This window comes from Podarcis bocagei (assembly GCF_964188305.1).
Source record: "Podarcis bocagei genome assembly, chromosome: 9".
Lineage (NCBI taxonomy): Eukaryota > Metazoa > Chordata > Lepidosauria > Squamata > Lacertidae > Podarcis > Podarcis bocagei.
Window position 1 is genome coordinate 77,842,404 of NC_138134.1, and position 25,111 is coordinate 77,867,514.

The window sequence follows — 25,111 nt, forward strand, 5'->3', positions numbered from 1 at the left end:
AAGGTGTGTCTTTTTCTAATGCCTCTAATTGACCTACTGTGTTTGGTGAGACACTCAAGCATTGCTGTATCCCAGTTTTTATTTTCTCATATGTTCAGGGATATATCTTTTCTTTTAATAATATTTTTTATTACTTTGCAATTACAATCCAATAATAGCCTCATTCTAACAATACCAATTTATAATGCAATTATTAATACCTATTGTTCAAATACCTAATTATATAATTTAGATAAAATGGCCCCCATGTGCTAGAATTTGTCATGGACAGGACTTCCCACAGTCAAGATGAGCAGTCTGTGTGTGTGGGTGGGGGGGCAGTCAGTCAAAAGAGGCGGAGAAAGACTTGCATTTTCCACAGCCATCCGAAAGCATTGGGCTAATACGCCCCTTCTCAGGAGAAGAGAATATATCTTATCAGCACAGTGAGAATGGCCTAGATGAAGGTCAACTCTCTGAGGAGCAGCCGCTAGTGTGCGTGGCTCCGAGGTTAATGACTGTATGCAATAAATCTTCTTGTAATTACAACCACTGATTACCTAAGCCAGTGTGGTTAAGAGCGGTAGGCTCATAATCTGGGGAACCGGGTTCGCGTCTCCGCTCCTCCACATAGTCACACTTCTCTGAAGTCTCTCAGCCCCACTCACCTCACAGAGTGTTTGTTGTGGGGGAGGAAGGGAAAGGAGAATGTTAGCCGCTTTGAGACTCCTTAGGGTAGTGATAAAGTGGGATATCAAGTCCAAACTCTTCTCTTCTAAGCCAGCAGTCTGTCAGATCTTGACAGAATTGATGGGTTGGTTATTTGTTTTATTTCTGCGTTTTAAAACCTTTTAAATATCCATTACATTCTGGTCATAATAATAGACCCTTGTACAACAACTGCAATATTAATAACTTCTAGTTGTGTTGACACAGTAAATGATTTATAAAAGTGAGCAACTCAAATTATATATTTGTTCTTCCTGTGTGTGGCAATTATTCTGTCTCATGTAAGAATCTATACACAAAGCTTTAAAAATATTCATTGAACGATTGCCCCTTTTTTGTAATAATTTGTCCTGCATAGTTCAGTAATTTATTTTGCCAGTCTTCTTTATCTTCTTTGGCCAAGGCTTCTTCCTTCCATAGTGATTGGCTGTTGAAGTTTGTGGGTCATAAATCCTTTGACCCACGGAGTCTGCTGCCTCGGCACTGTAATTAGTCTCATTTACAAGCACTCTGACACTTTTATGGTGCCCACAAACTTCCACTGCACGCTGCACTCTCTTCTCAGTTGTCGGACTTTAGCAGAGTTTATAAGCAGCATAAAATGGCTTTCTCTGTGTCAACATGGTGTCTTCAATAACTCAACACCAGTGCGTCTATTCTATCAACTGTTTATTTAGAAGCTTACAAAAACAAAAGAAAACCTACAGAATCTAGCTGCATGTTTGCAGCGTTCTGTCTCTACAAAACAAAACTACCGTATTTTTCGCTCTATAGGGCGCACCTGACCATGGGGCGCACCTAGTTTTCAGAGGGGGGAATCAAGGAAAAAAATATGATCCCCCCCCCAGCTCTGGGAGCAGCGGACAGGCTTCTCCCAGACCTTCTCCATGCTATTGCGGGAGGGTTTCAGTATACAATGTCCTCCTATAACAGCTTTGAATGTGTCCCATACTACCGGGATCTTGGCCAAACCATTGTTCTCTTTAAAATACCAACCAATTGGTTTTCTGATTGTTACGGCTAAAATCTGGGTGCAAGGCTGCTCTGCCACCCAGCTCGTTGGACTAGGTCTGCGGGTCCCTGCGGAGGAAAATGAGCTCAGCCGGACAGGAGCAAACTGCAGAAGATCCAAGTTTATTGCGCAACAGGTTCAAGGCGAGATTGAACCGCGAGAAAGGGGTGACATGAACTTTTGAAATTTCCCTCCATATCCCAGAATACAGTGCAAAATACATCCCAGTTACATCATGAATACATTAAGAGGTTGGGTTACACAGATTAACATATGGAGGAGGGAGGGGGGAATATGCAGAGAGCTGGAGATATGGAGGAGGGAGGGGGGAATATGCAGAGAGCTGGAGATATGGAGGAGGGAGGGGGGAATATGCAGAGAGCTGGAGATATGCGCAGATAAGCACATCCTGAGAAGACAATGGTCCATGTTTGCATAGTCTGTCACCTGGCATCGCCCGGAGGAAGGGCTTGGCAGATGGAAATAAATGGATATATTGTAGCGAAGAAGAAGGTGAAGAAGACATGCCCCCCTTCCGTATCAGTCCCCCATTCGGAGATAGATTTGCATTAAAGTTCTGTAAGAACTTGCAAATCTTTTCTCCGCACCCTAAATCTCGCTGAATGTAGGGGTTCCCTGACCGGGAATAGGCTCTAATGGAAAAGGAGGTGGGTTGAGCAGGGCAGGAAAAGAGGGAGCAACACGGACGAATACAATGTACGCGCGTGTTATATAGATATGCGCTAAATAATACCAGATGCGTGGCTTTATGCAAACTTGAAAGGGACTTGCAAGCCATGCCTCTTGCGGTCATTTGCAAGTATAGCAGTGCAGATAGCTGGATATAGGGTATTATATAGAAGAACACCTGTTGTATTTTGTTGCTAAATTACTCGTGGCATCCTAGTTCTTGGGAGAAACATTTTCAATAGTGGTGTATGCTTTACATTTAGCAGGAAGGTCCACTACTGACTGGGGGGGGGAAATGCAGTTGGTGTTTTGCCCTTTGCCATTTTTGTGTGTTTCTCAGGTGTCAAGCTAGCTCTTCTGTGGTCTCACACTGACATAGTGCTACAGCAACACATCCTGTCTGTTGAATCCCCTCGGGGCTTTCATTTAACCATGTCGCCTGGCATTCACCATAGCTGGCACAGGTTTGGACATCTCGTGAGAGAGATATCTTTGCCTTGGCCTTTAGCTATGGGATTTTATTATAGGCTGTGGTCTTGCACTCATGGGAAGTTGCTCACTTGCACTTAAAGGACCAAAAAGCTAATTGCAGCCTGGATACACTTGCCCAATTCAAACTGAGTCCAATTTGAATTTATATTGCCCCGTGGTTCTCGACTTTTCAAAACCAATATGTTAAAACCAAAGCCATTCTTTAAGGGGGCATTTGTCCAAATGAGTCAATTTAACTCTATAAGGGACCATTCTTGCTACATCAAGGCATATACACGTTTCTTGTTATTAATAATAATATAACATATGGTAGTCGTGTCCTCAAATAAATAAATAAAATTTGGGACATGATCTACACCCATTTTCATCTGGCATCCTAATCAAAACATCTCAAATAATAATAAGGAGCGTTGCTTCAAATCTACCTGATAAAATATGGTTCCGATAATAATACTTGGTTGTGGTTAGATTAATTTCACAGCTATACAGGAAAACCAAGATTAATAAGTAAATAAATACAGAACAATTGCTACTTGAAGACAGTACTGAATCTGCAAGAGATGCAGAGAAGTCATAGAAAAGATTTGAAATAGTTTTCTGGAACAGAAAGAAAGAAATAGTAAAAATCTGGGAACTTCATGTATAGAAAAACATTAAATACATAAATAGATAGGTAGGGAAGGTTGGCACTCTGCAGAGTGCCAGGTGGGGCAAGGAAATATGATCATCAGTTGACTTAATCTAAATATTGTCTGCTCTTTTGGAAAGCATTGTAATATATGGGAATCCTCCATGAAAAACTTGGGGTGTAAGCCATATCCTTCTGCTGTTCATAGTTATGTATCCTACATTATACAGAAACAATTACACACAGAAATTTTCCCTTTGTGGAGATAACACATTATCAGACACACTTCAGCATTCCTACATAATAACACATAATACACAAAACAAACTAATTAAATATCAGTTGCATATTGACACAATTGTGATCTTTTACGCATGTATCTTTTGAATCCTGGAGCACAGAGGCTTGAGGTTCAAGTGAAAAAATGTCCTTGAAATTCAACTCCTCCCCCCTTTGTCAGCCCCACTCCCCCATCAGTCTATAGCCTTTGAAAGAGATAGCTGTGGGCACTTTGAAACTCTGGTGTCTGTTGTTGCAGGTCTTGTGATGGCGAAGAACTGAGTTGAGGGGTTGTTGCTGCTTTTCATCATTGCACATCTGTATAAGTGATATCCTGTAAGGGGGCAGGGTTTTGGGGACTTAAAACACAGTTAGACAAGGAAGGGGCAAAAGGCAAAAAGGATGTCCTTGAGTTTTCCGCGGGAAGCTGCAGATAATTAAAAATCTTAGCACATTAAGCATTTTATTCATTTCAATATTATTATCACATTTCCACATAATTACTGTTATTATCTGCTAAGTTTGTTTGCTTTCCTTCACTTAGTTTTTGTTGTTGTTGTTTTTTATATTATAAAATAAAAATTACTCCACATGTATAGAAAGAGAACTGTAAAAAATACAAAGGTTAAAAAATAAAAAGAAAGCAAAAAATTAGATTACCAGTCAGATGAAAACAGACTTGACACAAAGACATCAGATTTAGAAAAAGAATTAATATTAAATAATACAAAGATATTCTCAAAACCACACAGATTACCACTGGACTAAAAAAATGGGAAAACAATGGGGAGGAAGCTTAAAATTCACCATGTGCTATCTGATAAAAGAACTTCATGAAACTGACTTTCAACATGTGATGGACATGTCCCCAAAGTAAAACACACACACAAAATGACCTATGAGGAACCAAAATAAATAAATGCTAAGACACACAATTAATAAGAAACCTGAAGTAACCTGAAGTAATCTGTTTTGGCATTCTAACATCCCAAATGATGTGACAACATCCTGTAATGTTAATAGCGGAATACTGGGAAATGAGTTAATACCAAGGGGAAAAAATGAATGGCAATTTAAAGTTGTGCAAGTACCTTGCACTAGCCAAAATGACAGAATTAATAAGAAATGCTCAGGCAAAAGGTAAACAAATACCATTCCACAAACAATGTTTGGTTGTGCTTCGATTAATTTCATATATATAATGGAAGAACTGATTTTAATAACGAAAACAGAATATTTGTAACCTAAAAAATGTCAAAGCCACAAAGAGATAGAGGGAAGTCACTAATATAGCATGGGATTCAGACTTGTTTTGCTGAACAGAAAGAAAGTGACTGTTTGGCTTTAAGGAAAGAAAGAAGAAAAGAAATACAAATGCAATTACTTTAAATCACTGTTTGCATCCCCTCATTATCATTTGTGCTGTGGGAGAAAAGAAAGGACATTCTGTTAAAAGGGGAAATTATTTCATGTGAGAGGTCTGTCAGGAAATGCTGTTCCTAAATTGTATAGGCATATACACACACCAAAAAAAACCTATAAAATTTAAATTCCATTGGGGAGGCGAACCCTTTTGTCTTACGTAGCCCCTGGAGCAAAAGACACATTAAGGGTGATTTTCCTCAATGGTTCCAAGTTTTACATAAGGAAATTTGGATAGGTTTTACAGTTCCCCCCTTCCCCCCCTTTTTTAACTGATCTGGCCTCTGTGCATATGCAGAGTTCATGTCTCAGCAAACCTCTTACACCATTGAAATGTTGCGTCTTTTGGCTAATTTAGAATAAAGGAAGGGAAGGGTAAGGAGTAGATTTAAAAAATAGGATTAGATTAAAATATTCACCAAAGCTAGCAATTGCAGCCCAAGCAAAGCTGAGTGCTTCCTTTATTTATAGGAAAGGGCTAACATCAGTCTGGTCATTCACGGAACAATGCCACGCCCTTATATACGGGGAAAAAATTGGCCAGAGAGTCTGAATTCATAGGATTTTTAACATTCTCAAGTCATTTCAGCCTTACCATTTGCAGACAAAAAAAATTTCTGCCCTTTATTTACAGGATTGGTCAAGGCTGATTCTGCTTGATTATGAATTTGTATGTGCTTAAACTTTGAGTAGACTTTTAAGTCTGATTTTTGTTAATAATAGACAAAATGATAAACACTGTGATCACTCAAATGCCTGACCTCACCAGTTCTGCTTCAAAACATCACGGCTTTCACCTCTCACCCTTAAAAAACAACAAAGAACAAATCTGGGCTGAATTTCAACTCATCACATGCTTGTAGACGCATGGCCCTCCACACAGCCGCAAATTGGGAAAGTTGAAAGGGACCCTGGGGTCATCTAGTCCAACCCTAAAATACAGGGTTCATAGCAAGATTTGTACTACCAGAGAGACACACACATACTTATGTACACAGGCACAACTGGGGAAGGGACCATAATCAATGCTCCTATCATGTACTAAGGAAGAGGAAAATAAAAGTACCCAACTTTATACAGAGCCCTTTTAGCAGATCTTGAAGCTAGTTTGAGTGAGAGTTTACTTCCTTAGACTAAAGAATGCAAAGAATGTGCCCCCCCTCCCTTGTTGAAGGAAGCTTACTCGGGAGTAAATTCACTCGGCACAGAAGTAAGGAAAAGGGGGGGGGACCTGAAAGAGACTGAAACAAGTGGGGGAGGCATTTTCCAATAAGAAGCCAGGAAACCCTGGCTGATCTTAGAGACTGATATCAGGACTGGACTCTATAGATAGGCAATTGTTGTCTATCGAAGCTTCTACCTTTTATTAACAATTTTCTTAGAAAGAACACCTATTTTCATAGGCATGTGCTTAACGAAATACAGACACTGCATTTTAGCTTGAGAGAGCAGTTGTGCTCAACTACGCTTTGCAGCAGAAACATTAGGTTAACTTCACATTCCAAAATAGACTGTAGACTTACAATCTCAAAGGTTGCGGCAAAGCAAGGTGGGGTAAACATTTGCCCACCTCATTCTCATTTTTTCTTATTTAGGATTGATAAGGTCCAGCATGGCTTCCTTAGATTTAAAATTTCGAAGCTAGCTCGTGGCTTAAACTATGCACACTCAAGAAAGGCAGTCTGTCAGAGACAGAAGGAACAGATAACACACATAACAGACAACATGTAACAGACAACACACATAACAGACAACATGTAAACATATATATTCTCATCCTTTAGTTGGTTATTGCAATGAGTTGGGCTGCTTCCTTTGGCTTCATTAAGTGAAATTAGTAGGAAGGCCCCACATGGGTTTATGAGCCTCCTTGCCTCTTCAAACACACCACCAGTTAATCAGACTGGCAGGGCTCACAACGCTTGGTTGACTGGGTACCCCTTTATATATGCATGCGTTGCTGTTGTTGCTTTTTGCTGTTTTTTCTTTTTGGGGAGGTGTCTGGGATAGAGAAGGGAGAAAGGGAGGGGTTGATTAGGATTTGGGTAACTTGTACAGCGGTTTATTTAGGGTTTCCTATCTCTTGTTGCTTGGCAACTTCCTAATGGGTTTTAGCGAGCTCTACCTATCTAGTTTCCTCTATTCCTTTCCTTATTTCCTATTCCAAATCCTGGGGTTCCTTTCCACTCTGCCAAATCCTGCCCAATTCCTCCTGGACTATCCCTCCTGGCAACCTCCTACCTATCGTCACAATCTCAGGAAAAGGGGCCCTACTGAACGCCCGCGCTGTGCGGTGCCAGATCGGGTGATCCCTGGATAGAGTTTTGAACCGAAAATCCCCCTTGCTTTTGGAAGCGGGCTCACGCACGATACACGTGTTACGTGGCCCGACCAGTGCGGCTGGGATTAATGATAGAAAGCAAGACCCCTTCCTGCCCCCTCCGTAAGGGCGCTCGGGAAGTTCGGAAGAAGAACTCCAGCCCCTTGCTTTCAACTGAGATGCCCGTTGCGGAGAGTCGGCTGTCTTTCCAAGCCGGGTCTCTCCGTCTTACTTTCGGACTCTCAGTTGGTGCTGCTGGCTGGAGATTTTTTGAGGAGAAAGAGATAGAGCTCAGAACCCCCCTTTTGGGTCGAGCAGCAGTCCACGGTCTCTCTCACCAATTGGACCAAGAGACAGGCGAGAAGGAGCGATAGAGAGGAGGGCAGAGAATTCAGTTGCCAGGAGATTCCACCCCCTTCCCACCAGTGCACTGGATTTCTTTTCCTATACTCACACGTCTTCAACGTTGATCCCGGGATTGATGAATAAGCCGGCTGGATCCCTCTTTTGCTCCCCGGCTGAACTCCTAGGGCTTTCGATTACCGCCCAGAAGATGGCTGGGGGTCCAAAAGGATCTTCCCAGGCAAAATGGCCCGGAGCCGGCTGAAGATTTCGGGGCCCCCAGTCAGCAGCTCGGGAGAACCGCAAGCCCCACGTTGGGGCGCCAACTGTTACGGCTAAAATCTGGGTGCAAGGCTGCTCTGCCACCCAGCTCGTTGGACTAGGTCTGCGGGTCCCTGCGGAGGAAAATGAGCTCAGCCGGACAGGAGCAAACTGCAGAAGATCCAAGTTTATTGCGCAACAGGTTCAAGGCGAGATTGAACCACGAGAAAGGGGTGACATGAACTTTTGAAATTTCCCTCCATATCCCAGAATACAGTGCAAAATACATCCCAGTTACATCATGAATACATTAAGAGGTTGGGTTACACAGATTAACATATGGAGGAGGGAGGGGGGAATATGCAGAGAGCTGGAGATATGGAGGAGGGAGGGGGGAATATGCAGAGAGCTGGAGATATGGAGGAGGGAGGGGGGAATATGCAGAGAGCTGGAGATATGCGCAGATAAGCACATCCTGAGAAGACAATGGTCCATGTTTGCATAGTCTGTCACCTGGCATCGCCCGGAGGAAGGGCTTGGCAGATGGAAATAAATGGATATATTGTAGCGAAGAAGAAGGTGAAGAAGACATGCCCCCCCTTCCGTATCACTGATATATTTCCTGTCAATCTCTTTTGCCATTATTAGGTTATTGTACCGCTATCTCCTGCTTTTTCCATCCTCTTCCAGTCCCAGCTCCACAAATAGTGGAGCATGGTCTGAAATCCATATTCCCATAGGCTTTGCTGTTCTAACACTGATTTCATTCCCTTATTTAATTAGCACACAGTCAATATAAGAGAAAGTCTTATGTCTGTTGGAGAAGAAGGTAGGTTTGGTGTTGGGGTTTCCCCTCTCAAAAACATCCTTTAATCCCCATTTAGATAATCTGAAAGTACTGTCGTTCTTTATATTCCAATTAAAGTCTGCTGTAACGATAGCTTCCCCTTCAGCGTAAAGCTGCAGTCTATTCAAGGTTTTCTTTATAATTTTTTTTCTGTCTTGTGTTAGGGCTGTATATATTAGCTATTGTAAATATTTTTTGTGACACTTTAATTTTTAAGAATATAAATCTACCATCATTATCTTTTTTCCGGCTCAGAACCTCCAGCCTAAGTGTAACGGTTTCTAAGGGGTTGCTCATGCGTAAGCAGGCACCTATCTCCCTGGCTGGGTGCAAACACCTTGCTAGGCTGCCAAAGTGAACCTTATCTGTCCAGACCGCCACTCACCTGTGGCTGACTCAGTCGCTGGCAGAATCCGTGAGTGGGCGTTTCTTAAACTTCTTCCAGCAAAGAAGCTCTTTGACGCCTAGTCTCCGCCTACCCTCTCTGCGCGAAAGCCTTCTGCGCAGGGAGGGCATGGGCAACAGAAGACCCCTACTCTCCCCGCTGATCCCAGGCAAGGAGTCATGGGACCGCCTCGCCACTTCCCCCACCTGCCCCCCTTCTCCACTGGTGCTACGCTGATTCTCTTCCCCAGAAGATGGGCTGCTTCTCCCGATCCCTGGACGCTCTCTGGAATCCCTCTGGCTTTTGCGCTCTCCCTCCAGTACTGATGGCAGTTCCCTGACATTAAGATTTGCATTACATAGTATAGTGACCCCTCTAGCCTTGCTCATCATTTTTGATTCTGTTATTAGGCCCCATTGCTGAGAGCATAACAAAGGTCTATTGTTTGTTTTGGCTCTATGTGTCTCCTAAAGGCATAGTATATCCACTTTCATTTACTCTGCCAGTGTCAGTACTCTGTAGTGTTTGAGGCCAGCCCGTTAACATTTAAAGATAAAACCTTTTAAGATCTATCCATTATCCCGACTACTGTTTATTTTAATGAATCCCTCTGTGTACATATATTATATTTTTAATTCTGGCCCATTCAACCCCCCTCCCCATTCCCCCCTGAGACTCAGTTAGGGATCTCCATGATCCCTGTCTCATGGTATCTTGGAGACCCACACTCCCTTCGCTCTTGGAAAGTTTATATCAGAATAAAGCAACATATATATATTTACAAAAGCCTATTTTAGATGTCTCTAGTATATATTATTTCTTGCTGTTTCCTTCCTCTCTCAACTTCCATCTTCTTTTATTCTCTTGTCTCTGCACTGGAGCTTCTTGAGATTCTTCACTCGACTCTCCCTGTTGGTCTACCTGTAATTCTTCTGAACTTGAGAGTTCTTGCTCAGTCTGTCCTTGTATTCCAACTCCTAAATGCTTCACCAGGGTTCTTAGCTGAATATTTCCTGTTGTCTTTAAAAACCAACAGTGTAGCAGGGTAGGCCCAGGTAAAGAGGATTTTATGATTGTAGAGAGCTTGTGCAAACTGCTGCATACATTTCCTGTCTTGAAGCGTTTCCTGAGAAAAGTCTCACTATGACCTTTTGCTGTTTAAACTGCAGGTCTGCTTTCTGCTGGAGTGATTTATAAATTTGATCTCTTAACTTCTCTCTTGTGAATGCCATAATTACATCCCTGGGAAATCCAGAGCCTCCTCATGATGTGAACAACCAGTGCACTCTCTCAATTTCATTCTGCTCAATTTCAATTCCTTGTTCTTTGAGCCATTCTAACATCTCCTTTTCCAGGTCCTTATTCCCAATGTCTTCAGAAATACCATACCAGAGAATTTTAAATTCCTTTGTGCTGTCTGTCGTTCATTTGTGAAATTCTTTTTGTCTTCTTTTTGTTTGCATCAGCCACCTCTTTTGCATGTTCTGATATTTTTGTAACTTTTTCTACTGTAGCAGTCATTCTTCTCATCTCTCCTTTCAAGTCTTGCATATCAGCGCGGACATTTGCTTCTGAACGCTGAATCATATCACCCAGCTCCTTCAAAGACTTGGCCATCTTGTTAAGTCCTTCTCAAGTCTTTCCCAAATAAATAGATAAACCACCGTTTTAACCACTAACTCACCCCAATCCAGGACTTGGACCTAAGCCCAGTTTTCTTTTTTTCTTTTTTAAAATAATATTTATTAAATTTCCAACAAATTAAACACAACACTACAAAAAGCCAAAAAAGAAAAAAACATACAATACAATACAATACAATACAATACAATACAATACAATACAATACAATACAATACATAATAATAATAAAAAACATAATAAAAGAAACAAACAAGACAAAACAAAACAAAAACCATTTAAAATTTCAATTTCAACATCTTATCTTTCTTTCCCTTATTTCCTCGACCTCCTCACACCTCCCTTTTTGTATTCCACTTCTGTTAATTGTTTCAGCAATTCCTTTCCATCTTCCTCTGTTTTCTATCCTATAATTGTCTTAACACATTCTAACCATATTTTTACCTTTAATGCTCAATTAATCTATTTATACTTAATTCCAATTCCTATCCATCTTCCCCTGTTTTCTATCCTATAATTATCTTAACACATTTTAACCTTATTTTCCTTTAATACTCTATTAATCTATTTATACTTAATTCCTTATAACATCATGGAACTTTGAAGTGTCAGGCATAGCTCTAATGGCTTTAGCCCAAACGTAGCAGAGTTTTCCTGCACAGTGAAGAAGCTAGTCGAGGTGGAAATGACTAGTCAGCTAGACTCAGAATAACTATTTACAGGATTTATTAAAAGGAAAAATAAAACCAGCAGAGTTTCTGCATACAAAACAAAGCAAAATAAATCCTTTCTCTCTCTCTCTCTCTTAACCATACACAGCACTTCTCCTTCTACTCCTAACACACCTAACACCAAACTGTGCTAGCATTTCTAGATAACAGAGTTGAGTGCTGGTCGTTAACCAATCAGAGTAAGTAGTTTCTAGGTCAAGCAGACCTTGGCTTTCTGCCAAGAGTAAATTGACACTGCCTTGAGTTAATTGTGTGAAGCCAGAATCTGTAAGTTCCCATGAGAATCAATTAACAGAAACTGAACAGCCCCTCACAGATTCTGCTGGACAATTAGCATCAAATAACACCTATGTAGGAGATTATTTTTCCAGCAAACCTAAACCCTTGCACATTTGCTTGTTCTTTATCTTTGCCAATGGTTTAGTTAATACATCTGCTACATTTTCTTCACTTGATACATAAGTACATGTGATTATATTATCTTGTACACAGCAAGTACATTTTGGTATTTTACAGAGATATGTTTGGAACGTGATTTGAAACCCTCTGTTTTACTTAAGGTTATACAAGCCTGATTATCAATGTAAACTTGTACTGGTTCTCCACAATTTACATTTAAATCTGCTAACAAATGCTTGAAATAAATCACCTCGTTGCACAATTCACTCAATGCGGCGTACTCAGATTCCGTTGATGACACACTTACAACGTCTTGCTTGCGTGACCGCCAGCTGATTAAAGCTCCACCGACCATGATGACTAGTCCTGTGACAGATTTTCTATCTGGCAAATTTCCCCAGTCACTATCACAGTAGCAACTCAACATTTCGTCCTCGGAAGAATTTAATTGTAACATATAGCCAATTGTCTGTTTGAGGTATCTCAGAACTTGTTTTACCCCTTTCCAGGCATTTAGTGTGGGTTTTGAGACCAATCTACTTAATATGCCTACTGCGTAGCTAATATCAGGTCTGTGATATTGTGCTAGATACAATAAACTTCCAATTACAGAGTGATATACATCAGGATGTTCAAATTCAGGACTCTCATCTATATGAAGTGTTTTTATGAAACCTGGATCCATAGGCACCGCTGCCCCTTTGCAATCCTGCATCCTGTATGTAGTCAGTAGTTGTTTAACTTTGTTCTGCTGACTAATTAGGCAGCTGCCATCTTGGGCCCAGCACACTTCCAACCCTAGATATGTCCTAACCGGGCCTAAGTCTTTCATTTTGAACTTACTGGACAATTGCTTGGCAAACCTTTTAGTTTGTTTATCTGTTTTACAGGCATACAATACATCATCTACATAAATCAGACAAAACTCTTGATCACTGCCTGTACCACGTACATAAACACAATTGTCAGCTGTACTCTGCTTGAAACCAAATGACACTAAAGCCTCATGGAAACATTTGTTCCAAGATCTTGCAGCCTGTTTGAGACCATATAGAGCTTTGTTTAATTTCAACACTCTATTGGAGCCTGTCTCATAACCAGGCGGTTCGGCTAGATACAGGTCTTCTGATATTGATGCATGTAAATATGCAGTCTGGATATCAAAATGGTTTAACAGGAGTTTTCTCTTTGCTCCAAGCGTTAAAATCAGCCTTACACTGTCCCCCTTAGCAGTAGGGGAAAAAGTTTTGTCATAATCTTTTCCAGGCCTCTGAGAATATCCTTGAGCCACTAAACGAGCTTTGTATTTGTACTTTCCTGTCACCAGAGGTTTAAGTTTGTACACCCACCTGCAGCTTACAATCTTTGCCCCCTCAGGCGCTGCTACTGGTGTAAAGACCTTGTGCTCATTCAGAGAGGACATCTCTTCCTCCATTGCCTGTTTCCAGAGCTCTGCCTCCTCTTTTGGTAACTTTAACACCTCCTGAAAACTCTTGGGCTCTGCAATTACACTAAACACATTTGCAGTATCTGGAGAAAAACGCACCGGAGGCACTCCTTTGTTTTGTCTTTTAGATCTTCTGGGAGAAAATTTTTCTTCTGACCCACTTTCCTCCTCAGAACTACGACCTCTCTTTTGTTGCTTAGCAACTGGTCTTTGGCTAATTCCACTTTCTTGAGAGCTCTTATCTGAACTTTCCTCCCCCTCAGACTCTGATTCTCTATGTTTACCTTCAGAGTCATGAAGCTCCTGGGAAGGTTCAAACCAAACCTCAGTATTGGCATGTAGTCTCTCCCAGCCACTATGTTCACAAAAACTGGCATTCCTGGAGATCACAATGCCATTTGTCCCTTCAGCAAAGCGGAAACCTTTTCCCAGCTCCTGGTAACCCACAAACACTAACTGTTTAGTCTTAGGATCTCCCTTCTTTCTCATTTGTTTCGGAATTAATACCCAGGCTTTTGATCCAAACACATGCAAATGGTCAATTTTAGGTTTTTTCTGAAACAATTTAAAGTACGGAGTTGTACCTATTGTTTGATGAAAGAGCCTATTTTGGAGATAACACGCGGTGAGCATGCTCTCCCCCCAATAAGACATGGGCAAATCAGCATCATCAAGCATGGCAAACATCATATCTTGTAAAGATCTGTTTTTTCGCTCTGCAACACCATTCTCCTCTGGGGGAAAAACGTTCATTTTCCTATGCCCAATGCCACGCTTTTGTAACCAATCTCTAAAGGCATTTGACATAAATTCGCCACCTCTGACCGTCTGAATCCTTCTGAGTTTAATGGACAGAAATCTTTCCACAGATGCCACCCAGCCTTTAAACTTAGTGAACACGTCACCCTTATTCTTCATGGGGAAAACCCAAGAGTAACGTGTGGCGTCATCCACAATTGTTAATGAAAAGCGCGCTCCACCCCTGCTTACAGCAAATGGACCAATTACGTCCATGTGAACCAGCTGTAGCGGTGACTCACTAACTCTGCTCATCAGTGAGAACGATGAGACTGCTTATAGGAAAGAAGTACAGGGGTTAATTCAATGGTGTAAAGAAAATAATCTTATGCTTAACACCAAAAAAAACCAAAGAACTCATAATTGACTTTAGGAGAAAGAAAAGTGTATTTTTACCATTGCACATAAATGGCGAGGAAGTGGAGAGGGTTGGTAGTTTTAAATACCTGGGCATTTATATCACGGAGGACCTCTCATGGACTGTAAATATTAATATGGTTGTGAGGAAGGTGCAGGGGAGGTTGTATTTCCTGAGAATGCTCAGGGGACTGAATCTATCCCAGCACCTACTTCTGTCCTATTATCATAGTACCATTGAGAGTGTCTTAACCTATAGTATATTATCGTGGCATGGGAGCAGCTCTGAAACGGATAAAAAAGCTTTACAGAGAACAATTAAAATTGCCCAGAATGTTATTGGGCTCCGACTACCAACCCTGGATGAGATCTTCACGTCTCGCATTTTGAAGAAGTCACATAATATCCTGAGAGATCCCACCCATCCTGCTCACAACTTCTTTGAACTATTGCCTTCGGGCAGAAGATATAGGACAATGAAAACACGAACCACACGCCTTCTGAATAGTTTCTATCCAAGAGCTCTGATTGCACTAAATAATGATCTCAGGGCCAGTTGCAAGGTTTAGCAAGCAGAGAGTAGGAAGGAATGAGATAGGTTTTAGGTTATGTTTTAGGTTTTAGGTTATGTTATGCCTTAATAGGTCATGTTATATTCTGGATTATGTTATATTTTATAGATTATGTCTGAATAGGATGAGAGTGTCGGAGATATGTGCAAATGTATATGTGAACCCGGTCTTTGGGTGGGTGTTTGATTTTCGTTGTTGTGTATACTGTGTATATACGGACAATGACAATAAATTTATCTAAAAAAATCATCTAACTCTGTCACTTCTGGGGTAAGAGACTCTGTGGGTTTTAACCTTTTTACAAACATTACAATCAAGGTACTTGTCACAACTCTTTAAATCACCCCATCAGCCAATTCAGACATTTTTAGTACACTTTTCCAGCAAGCATGCCCCATTTTCCTATGCAATAAGTGCACACAGTTGTCATGTATAGCTTTGTTATTCACTGCAGGCTGAGATTTACTGACTACTGCTGCAACTTGAGATCCTGCTTTAAGCCAAAACAAGCCTCCCTCTGACTTAGCAGTGCCTAAAATCTCACCAGCCTTCTTAATAATGCAACTGTCTCCTTCAAAATACACTTTAAACCCAGCTTTTAGCAAACAATCTACAGACATCAGATTGCTCCTTAATGAAGGCACACAAAGTACATTTTGCAGGCATTCACGAAGACAAGGAACAAAAACTGCACCCCCCGAAATCACTTCGAAAGTACTTCTGTCTGCTAGAGCCACGTAGCAGAGTTTTCCTGCACAGCGAAGAAGCTAGTCAAGGTGGAAATGACTAGTCAGCTAGACTCAGAATAACTATTTACAGGATTTATTAAAAGGAAAAATAAAACCAGCAGAGTTTCTGCATACAAAACAAAGCAAAATAAATCCTTTCTTTCTCTCTCTCTCTTAACCATACACAGCACTTCTCCTTCTACTCCTAACACACCTAACACCAAACTGTGCTAGCATTCAATTTCTTGACTTTAAGAAAGCCGACTTCATAAAACTTAGGGAAGTGCTGGGTGAGATCCCATGGACAGTAATACTAAAAGGAAAGGGAGTTCATGATGGCTGGGAGTTTGTTAAGAGGGAGATAGTAAAAGCACAACGTCAGGCAATACCAATGAGACGGAAACATGGAAGGTGCCTAAAGAAGCCAGGGTGGCTATCTAAAGAACTTTTAACTGAGTTAAGATTTAAAAAGGATGTGTACAAAAAATGGAAAAGGGGGGAAACCACCAAAGAGGAATTCAAACAAATAGCCAGCACGTGTAGACACAAAGTCAGAAAAGCTAAAGCACAGAATGAACTCAGGCTTGCTAGAGAGGTTAAAAGCAACAAAAAAGGCTTTTATGGGTATGTTCGTAGCAAAAGGAAGAACAAAGAAACAGTGGGGTCACTCAGAGGAGAAGATGGTGAAATGCAAACAGGGGACACAGAAAGGGCTGAACTCCTCAATGCCTTCTTTGCCTCAGTCTTCTCCGATAAAGAAAACAATGCCCGACCTGAAGAATTTGGAGCAAATGATTCAGCAAAGGAAACACAGCCCAGAATAACTAAGGAGATAGTACAAGAATACTTGGCTAGTTTAGATGTATTCAAGTCTCCAGGGCCAGATGAACTGCATCCAAGAGTATTAAAAGAACTGGCAGATGTGATCTCAGAACCACTGGCAGTCATCTTTGAGAATTCCTGGAGAACAGGCGTAGTCCCGGCAGACTGGAGGAGGGCAAATGTTGTCCCTATTTTCAAAAAGGGGAAAGAGAGGACCCAAATAATTACCGCCCAGTCAGTCTGACATCAATACCAGGGAAGATTCTGGAGCAGATCATTAAGCAAACAGTCTGTGAGCACCTAGAAAGGAATACTGTGATCACCAATAGTCAGCATGGATTTCTGAAAAATAAGTCATGTCAGACTAACCTGATCTCATTTTTTGACAGAATTACAAGCCTGGTAGATGAAGGGAACTCAGTGGATATAGCCTACCTTGATTTCAGTAAGGCATTTGACAAGGTGCCCCATGATATTCTTGTAAAGAAGCTGGTAAAATGCGGTCTTGACTATGCTACCACTCAGTGGATTTGTAACTGGCTGACTGACCGAACGCAAAGGGTGCTCATCAATGATTCCTCTTCATCCTGGAGAAGAGTGACTAGTGGGGTGCCACAGGGTTCTGTCTTGAGCCTGGTCTTATTCAACATCTTTATCAACAACTTGGATGATGGACTCAAGGGCATCCTGATCAAATTTGCAGATGACACTAAACTGGGAGGGGTGGCTAACACCCCAGAGGACAGGAACACACTTCAAAACGAACTTGACAGATTAGAAAACTGGGCCAAAACAAACAAGATGAATTTTAACAGGGAGAAATGTAAAGTATTGCACTTGGGCAAAAAAAATGAGAGGAACAAATACAAGATGGGTGACACCTGGCTTGAGAGCAGTACATGTGAAAAGGATCTAGGAGTCTTGGTTGACCACAAACTTGACATGAGCCAACAGTGTGACGCGGCAGCTAAAAAAGCCAATGCAATTCTGGGCCTCATCAATAGGAGTATAGCATCTAGATCAAGGGAAGTAATAGTGCCACTGTATTCTGCTCTGGTCAGACCTCACCTGGAGTACTGTGTCCAGTTCTGGGCACCACAATTCAAGAAGGACACTGACAAACTGGAACGTGTCCAGAGGAGGGCAACCAAAATGGTCAAAGGCCTGGAAACGATGCCTTATGAGGAATGGCTAAGGGAGCTGGGCATGTTTAGCCTGGAGAAGAGGAGGTTAAGGGGTGATATGATAGCCATGTTCAAATATATAAAAGGATGTCACATAGAGGAGGGAGAAAGGTTGTTTTCTGCTGCTCCAGAGAAGCGGACATGGAGCAATGGATCCAAACTACAAGAAAGAAGATTCCACCTAAACATTAGGAAGAACTTCCTGACAGTAAGAGCTGTTCGACAGTGGAATTTGCTGCCAAGGAGTGTGGTGTAGTCTCCTTCTTTGGAGGTCTTTAAGCAGAGGCTTGACAACCATATGTCAGGAGTGCTCTGATGGTGTTTCCTGCTTGGCAGGGGGTTGGACTCGATGGCCCTTGTGGTCTCTTCCAACTCTATGATTCTATGATTCTATGATTTCTAGATAACAGAGTTGAGTGCTGGTCGTTAACCAATCAGAGTAAGTAGTTTCTAGGTCAAGCAGACCTTGGCTTTCTGCCAAGAGTAAATTGACACTGCCTTGAGTTAATTGTGTGAAGCCAGAATCTGTAAGTTCCCATGAGAATCAATTAACAGAAACTGAACATAACATTTCTACTGAAGCCATATAACTTCATTCCAACGTTCTTCTAACATTCATTAATTTTACAATATTTCTATAAATAATCTTTAAACTTTTCCCAGTCTTCTTCCACCGACTCTTCTCCCTGGTCTCGGATCTTGCCAGTCTTTTCCGCCAATTCTATCTAGTTCATCAACTTCATCTGCCATTATCCAACACTTCTGTGCTTCCAGGAGACAACCACTCTCTCCGCCAGCAAAAAGCAGAAGGTTCACATCAAAGTTTAGGGGTCTGGCAGGGCAGGTCCACCTCCTTCTTTAGCATCCGTCAATATCTTAAGTTTTACTCGAGGCTTCCTGCCCTGCCAAACAACTCCAAAGACATCCCTCTGCCACCTCCTGATACAATCCATCCCATCCAAAACTTGCACTATTTGAAACAAAAGCAACATCTCCGGCATCACAGCAACCCTCATCCCCACCACAACAACTCGGCCCAACAATAGCAACTTCAGATTTGTCCATATTTCCCAAGCCCCCTTCTCTTCAATCCAGCATCCTTCACAGTTACCCTTAAATAAATTCACATTTTTGGTGGTCATACTGGCCCCCAAAAGCCTCTCTTTCTCAACCGATGTTAGTCCAGTCTCCTCCTGAAGCTCTGTCAGGCTTTCCTTTCCCAATTCAGGTAGGGCTCTGGTCCTCAAATTCTTCTGTTTTTCCATCATTACAGATGTCACATCGAATTGCTTTTGAATGGATGGGGTTCTTTCACACTCCAATTGTATTGTTTTACATTCAGCAGCAAGGGTTTTCTCCCTGACTTCATCCGCAGTTTGCCGTGTCGAAGTAAATTCCTGTATCAATCTCTGAGTGGTTTCTGTGTTGGTGTCCACCTTTTGTCCCAGATTGTCTATTTTCCTGTGAAGCTGTTCCAACGAATCATTTATTTTCACTAATGCGGCCACTAGGGCGTCTTCTGTCGACATTTCACCTGCTTTTTTCCTTTCCATTTACCATAACACTTGAGAGATTCAAGGTCAATCTCAGATTCTCACAGTTCTTATCTTGCAGCTGGCAGTCCCCCTAGCTTGGCTCTTATAAAGTAACCAATTTCAGAGACTTTTACTAGAGGGAAACAATGTCCCCTTTAAACACAACTCATACCATCCAAAGTTAATTTCAGATTTCAGTTACTTTTTACCCCTTTTTAGAAGCAGCCGGAGACAATAGAAACAATGTATCTCTCTTCCTTTGCTAGCTGTCAATGAACATTCCAAAATGTCAGTCCTACTGGCAGCCCGTTTCCAGGGTCAGAGCAGCTTTATTTTAACTCCCTTCACTCTCTCCTGCAGGCATACTCAGTCCACAACTCCCCCCCCCCTTCTCCTGCCTCCAAGGGGGGTTTTATGCTCTTTACTGATGGAAATTTAGGCTTTTACAAAAGGCTTTCCAGGACTTCAGCCTACAGCCTCCTTGCCTCAGTCTGTTTACAAGTAGGGAAGGCGGACTTCCCCGTTTCGATACCAAATTAAATGTTTAAAATCTGATTCTCCCGCCTCAGCTCTACTCACGGGTAATTACTTTGAAGTCAAATTGTCCACAGGAAAAAGTCAATGCTCTCCGGCAACAGCTATGCGGCTTCGCTCCGTGGAAGAAGCAGACGGTTTGAAGCACCGCGCTGCTCACCCCACGTCGCTCCGGATCCCCGAAACTGGGTTTCCCCGCGAGTAGGGGAGGCGCAAAAGGTGCCTGCCAAATCCCACGTTCACAGGCTTCTCCCCCCTGTGATTTCTATGGGTCTCCGCCTTCGCCATGGCGGCCAGACCCAAATTTCCACGGAGCAGATTCCTCCCGGTCAGAGGAAATCTGCCATTGCCAGAGGCACCAACCCGGAAGTCCCCCTAAGCCCAGTTTTCGGTGAGGTAGACCAACAGGGAGAGTCGAGTGAAGAATCTCAAGAAGCTCCAGTGCAGAGACAAGAGAATAAAAGAAGACAGAAGTCGAGAGAGGAAGGAAACAGCAAGAAATAATATATACTAGAGACATCTAAAATAGGCTTTTGTAAATATATATATGTTGCTTTATTCTGATATAAACTTTCCAAGAGCGAAGGGAGAGGAGTGTGGTTTTCCAAGATACCATGAGACAGGGATCTTGGAGATCCCTAACTGAGTCTCAGGGGGGAAGGGGGAGGGGGGTTGAATGGGCCAGAATTAAAAATATAATATATGTACACAGAGGGATTCATTAAAATAAACAGTAGTCGGGATAATGGATAGATCTTTAAAGGTTTTATCTTTAAATGTTAACGGGCTGGCCTCAAACACTACAGAGTACTGACACTGGCAGAGTAAATGAAAGTGGATATACTATGCCTTTAGGAGACACATAGAGCCAAAACAAACAATAGACCTTTGTTATGCTCTCAGCAATGGGGCCTAATAACAGAATCAAAAATGATGAGCAAGGCTAGAGGGGTCACTATACTATGTAATGCAAATCTTAATGTCAGGGAACTGCCATCAGTACTGGAGGGAGAGCGCAAAAGCCAGAGGGATTCCAGAGAGCGTCCAGGGATCGGGAGAAGCAGCCCATCTTCTGGGGAAGAGAATCAGTGTAGCCCCAGTGGAGAAGGGGGGCAGGTGGGGGAAGTGGCGAGGCGGTCCCATGACTCCTTGCCTGGGATCAGCGGGGAGAGTAGGGGTCCTCTGTTGCCCATGCGCAGAAGGCTTTCGCGCAGAGAGAGTAGGCGGAACCCACTCACGGATTCTGCCAGCGACTGAGTCAGGTTTTAAAACGCAGAAATAAAACAAGTAATCAATCCATCAATTCTGTCAAGATCTGGCAGACTGCCGGCTTAGAAGAGAAGAGTTTGGACTTGATATCCCACTTTATCACTACCCTAAGGAGTCTCAAAGCAGCTCACATTCTCCTTTCCCTTCCTCCCCCACAACAAACACTCTGTGAGGTGAGTGGGGCTGAGAGACTTCAAAGAAGTGTGACTGGCCCAAGGTCATCCAGCAGCTGCATGTGGAGGAGCGGAGAAGCGAACCCAGTTCCCCAGATCAGGAGTCTACCACTCTTAACCACTACACCACACTGGCTTAGGTAATCAGTGGTTGTAATTACAAGAAGATTTATTGCATACAGTCATTAACCTCGGAGCCACGCACACTAGCGGCTGCTCCTCAGAGAGTTGACCTTCATCTAGGCCACTCTCACTGTGCTGATAAGATACATTCTCTTCTCCTGAGAAGGGGCGTTTTAGCCCAATGCTTTCGGATGGCTGTGGAAAAAGCAAGTCTTTCTCTGCCTCTTTTGACTGACTGCCCCCCCCCCAGACTGCTCATCTTGACTGTGGGAAGTCCTGTCCATGACAAATTCTAGCACACGGGGGCCATTTTATCTAAATTATATAATTAGGTATTTGAACAATAGGTATTAATAATTGCATTATAAATTGGTATTGTTAGAATGAGGCTATTATTGGATTGTAATTGCAAAGTAATAAAAAATATTATTAAAAGAAAAGAAATCTCCCTGAACATATGAGAAAATAAAAACTGGGATACAGCAATGCTTGAGTGTCTCACCAAACACAGTAGGTCAATTAGAGGCATTAGAAAAAGACACACCTTCCAAAAATGGAATAAAACAAAGGCCATTAGATGTACTTCTAGATAAGTTTTTAAAGGTTCAAAAATAAAACAGTAATAACTTTTGGGGAAAAATAAGTAGTATACAAGATCTGAAATAAACATTTTTGCTGGGATTATGCTTTATGTGGCATGCTGATTGGATATGATGAGCAGCCAATCAGGAAATGCTATAGCCTAAAGGGGAGGAGTTCTGGAATGCCTGACATCACAAGGGAGGTGGTTCTTAGCCAGTGGGAGGATGAAACAACCTTAAGAAGAAAGTAAAGGAGAGAAAGATTGTTCCATGACAGCACCAAGGTATCCAAACAGAAATAAGTCTGATGGGTGGAATACTTTCCTTACAAGCTATGATATTTGCAGGGTCTCATTCCAGGGCCAAAAGGTCACTAAGAGGGAAAATGATAAACAGCTTTATAAAACTTCAGATAGTTTTTCTCTTTCGAATACTAGAATCCAGTGTCATCCAATGAAACTGAGTGGTGGTATATTCTAGGGCTGCGTACAGGTGCCCTGCTCTGACTCGTGGTCCCAGGTTGTAAATCCAGATCCAGATTATGATCCAGATCATGATCCAAAAAATACAGTTCTTGAAAAAACTCACTTACTAGCATATCAAGGGCTGCTAGATCAGATGGCTTTGAAACGGGATTAGACAACAGTCCTCTTCTTTCTTGAAGCCACAGCATCAGATGTCAGGCTGCGTCTTGGCAAAAAACACACAAAATGGCACACCTGGGGAGTCTGGATCACAGCTTCCCTCTGCTTCTTTTTCAGGACCAACAGATGTTCTCCAAAGTCTTGTTAGATTCAAGTGGATTTATATGCGTCCAACTGAGACCGGATCTAGTACTCCATTTTTTCTGATGACCAGGAGGTAGTTGTATAATTAAATGAATATATCTTCCATTAAGGGTGGGGAAGATGTGGCCCTGTGATGGAGGAAGTTGGCACCCAGGAACATCTGAAGACCTCATAGGTCCCACACTATCTATTAAATGGTGAACATCTTACTGGAGTCCTGTAAACTAGATGTCCAGGAGTTATGGTAGAGGAATAGGATGTAAAATGAGAATGTGCTATATTACCTAAAACAATTTTTAAAAATGCCTTGGAATCCTTATGGAACATCTCTTTTGGTTTAAAACTGAGATTGATCCAGCAAAAGAAAATGGAAGACGTTTCAGTTATATTGGACTCAACAACATCTTTATGTTGGATTGTCTAATACTACTACTACTACTATTACTACTACTGCTACTAATTTTTTATTTATACCCTGCCCGCCCCGGCCAGATCCGGGCTCAGGGCGGCTAACACCAGTAAAATTACAATAAAAACACAAGGGGGGGGGGACACAAATTTAAAATCCAGGTTAAAATACAATCGAAAATGCAGCCTCATTTTAATAGTAACCAATAGATCAAAACCATAAGGGGAGGGAAACATAATGGTGAGAGTGAGTCCAAACCAAAGGCCAGGCAGAACAGCTCTGTCTTGCAGGCCCTACGGAAAGATGTCAAGTCCTGCAGGGCCCTAGTCTCTTGTGACAGAGTGTTCCACCAAGTCGCGGCCAGTACTGAAAAGGCCCTGGCGTTAGTTGCGACCAATTTAACCACATTGCAACCTGGGACATGCAAAAAGTTGTCATTTGTGGACCTTAAGGTCTTCTGTGTGGCATACCAGGTGAGGCGGCCCCGTAGGTACATCGGTCCTAGGCTGCATAGGGCTTTAAAGGTCAAAACCAGCACCTTAAACCTGACCCTGTACTCCACCGGGAGCCAGTGCAGTTGGTAAAGCACTGAACGAATGTGATCCCATGGCAAGGATCCCGTAAGGAGACTTGCTAAGGCATTCTGAACCTGCTGGATTTTCTGGGTCAGCTTCAAGGGCAGCCTTAACCGCGTAGAGCGAGTTACAATAATCAAGCCTGGAGGTGACCGTTGCATGGATCACTGTGGCCAAGAAGGGTAAGGGACCAACTACTTAATAGGGCGGAGATGGAAAAATGCCACCTTTGCTGTGGCTGCAACCTGCACCTCCATGGAAAGGGAGGCATCGAAGGTTACATCCAAGCTCTTGACAGAAGGCACTAGCACTAACTGAGCCCCCGCAAAAGATGGGAGTTGGCTCCCCAACCCCATGTCATCCCGACCCAGCCAGAGGACCTCTGTCTTCAAAGGATTTAACTTCACCCAGCTCCCACGCAGCCATCCAGCCACAGCTTCCACAGCAACAACACCCTCCCTAGCGCCACCCTCTGTACCCAACCTGAGATAAAGTAACGTAGCCATTGTTGGACTGTGCCCTGAATCCCCACGTCAGCAAGGCGGTGGTTCAAAAGTTCGTGATCAACCATGTTGAAGGCTGCTGACAGATCTAAGAGAATCAGCAGCCCCGACGCAACTGACCATCGCAGCTCTATACCTAACATGCTCATAGTCTTAATCTCCATTTGTTGTTGTCTCATTCTAGCTTGTTGTTTCACAGACAAGACTGAGAGGATGGGGAAGCCAGCGCCCGCAAAGCCCGCAAAGCCTGCAGCGCCCGCAAAGCCTGCAAAGGCTGCAGCTCCAGCGGGAGCAGAACAACCAGGAACTGGAGGTCTGTATACAGCACAGTCATATGGGATGAGGTGTCTCTTAAAGTAGAGGAATGCACGGGAAAGGGAAGTTGATGGGGAGACAGGTAGAATCATAGAATCATAGAATCATAGAATTATAGAGTTGGAAGAGACCACAAGGGCCATCGAGTCCAACCCCCTGCCAAGCAGGAAACACCATCAGAGCACTCCTGACATATGGTTGTCAAGCCTCTGCTTAAAGACCTCCAAAGTAGGAGACTCCA

At 42.5% G+C, this 25,111-nt stretch overlaps 2 protein-coding genes across 12 annotated transcripts in view; both read left to right on the top strand.

Annotated features, from left to right (window-relative positions):
• The window catches only part of LOC308594305 (CD209 antigen-like protein C), a 140,113-nt gene that overhangs the window by 92,511 nt on the left and 22,491 nt on the right, over window positions 1-25,111 (top strand). Inside the window, exons 2-3 of one of the 11 annotated variants that reach the window (XM_081207354.1) lie at window positions 23,042-23,141; window positions 24,740-24,868. The exons of the other annotated variants lie outside the window; for them this stretch is intronic. Coding sequence (XP_081063480.1) covers window positions 24,769-24,868 — 100 coding nt within the window. The 5' untranslated portion in view covers window positions 23,042-23,141; window positions 24,740-24,768. The remainder of the gene's footprint in view (window positions 1-23,041; window positions 23,142-24,739; window positions 24,869-25,111) is intronic. 11 annotated transcript variants of the gene reach the window in all.
• LOC308594312 (CD209 antigen-like protein A) overlaps window positions 22,556-25,111 on the top strand; it is a 156,834-nt gene continuing 154,278 nt past the window's right edge. The window contains exon 1 of the mRNA XM_081207366.1: window positions 22,556-22,564. The gene's annotated coding sequence lies outside the window, so the exon portion shown is untranslated. The remainder of the gene's footprint in view (window positions 22,565-25,111) is intronic.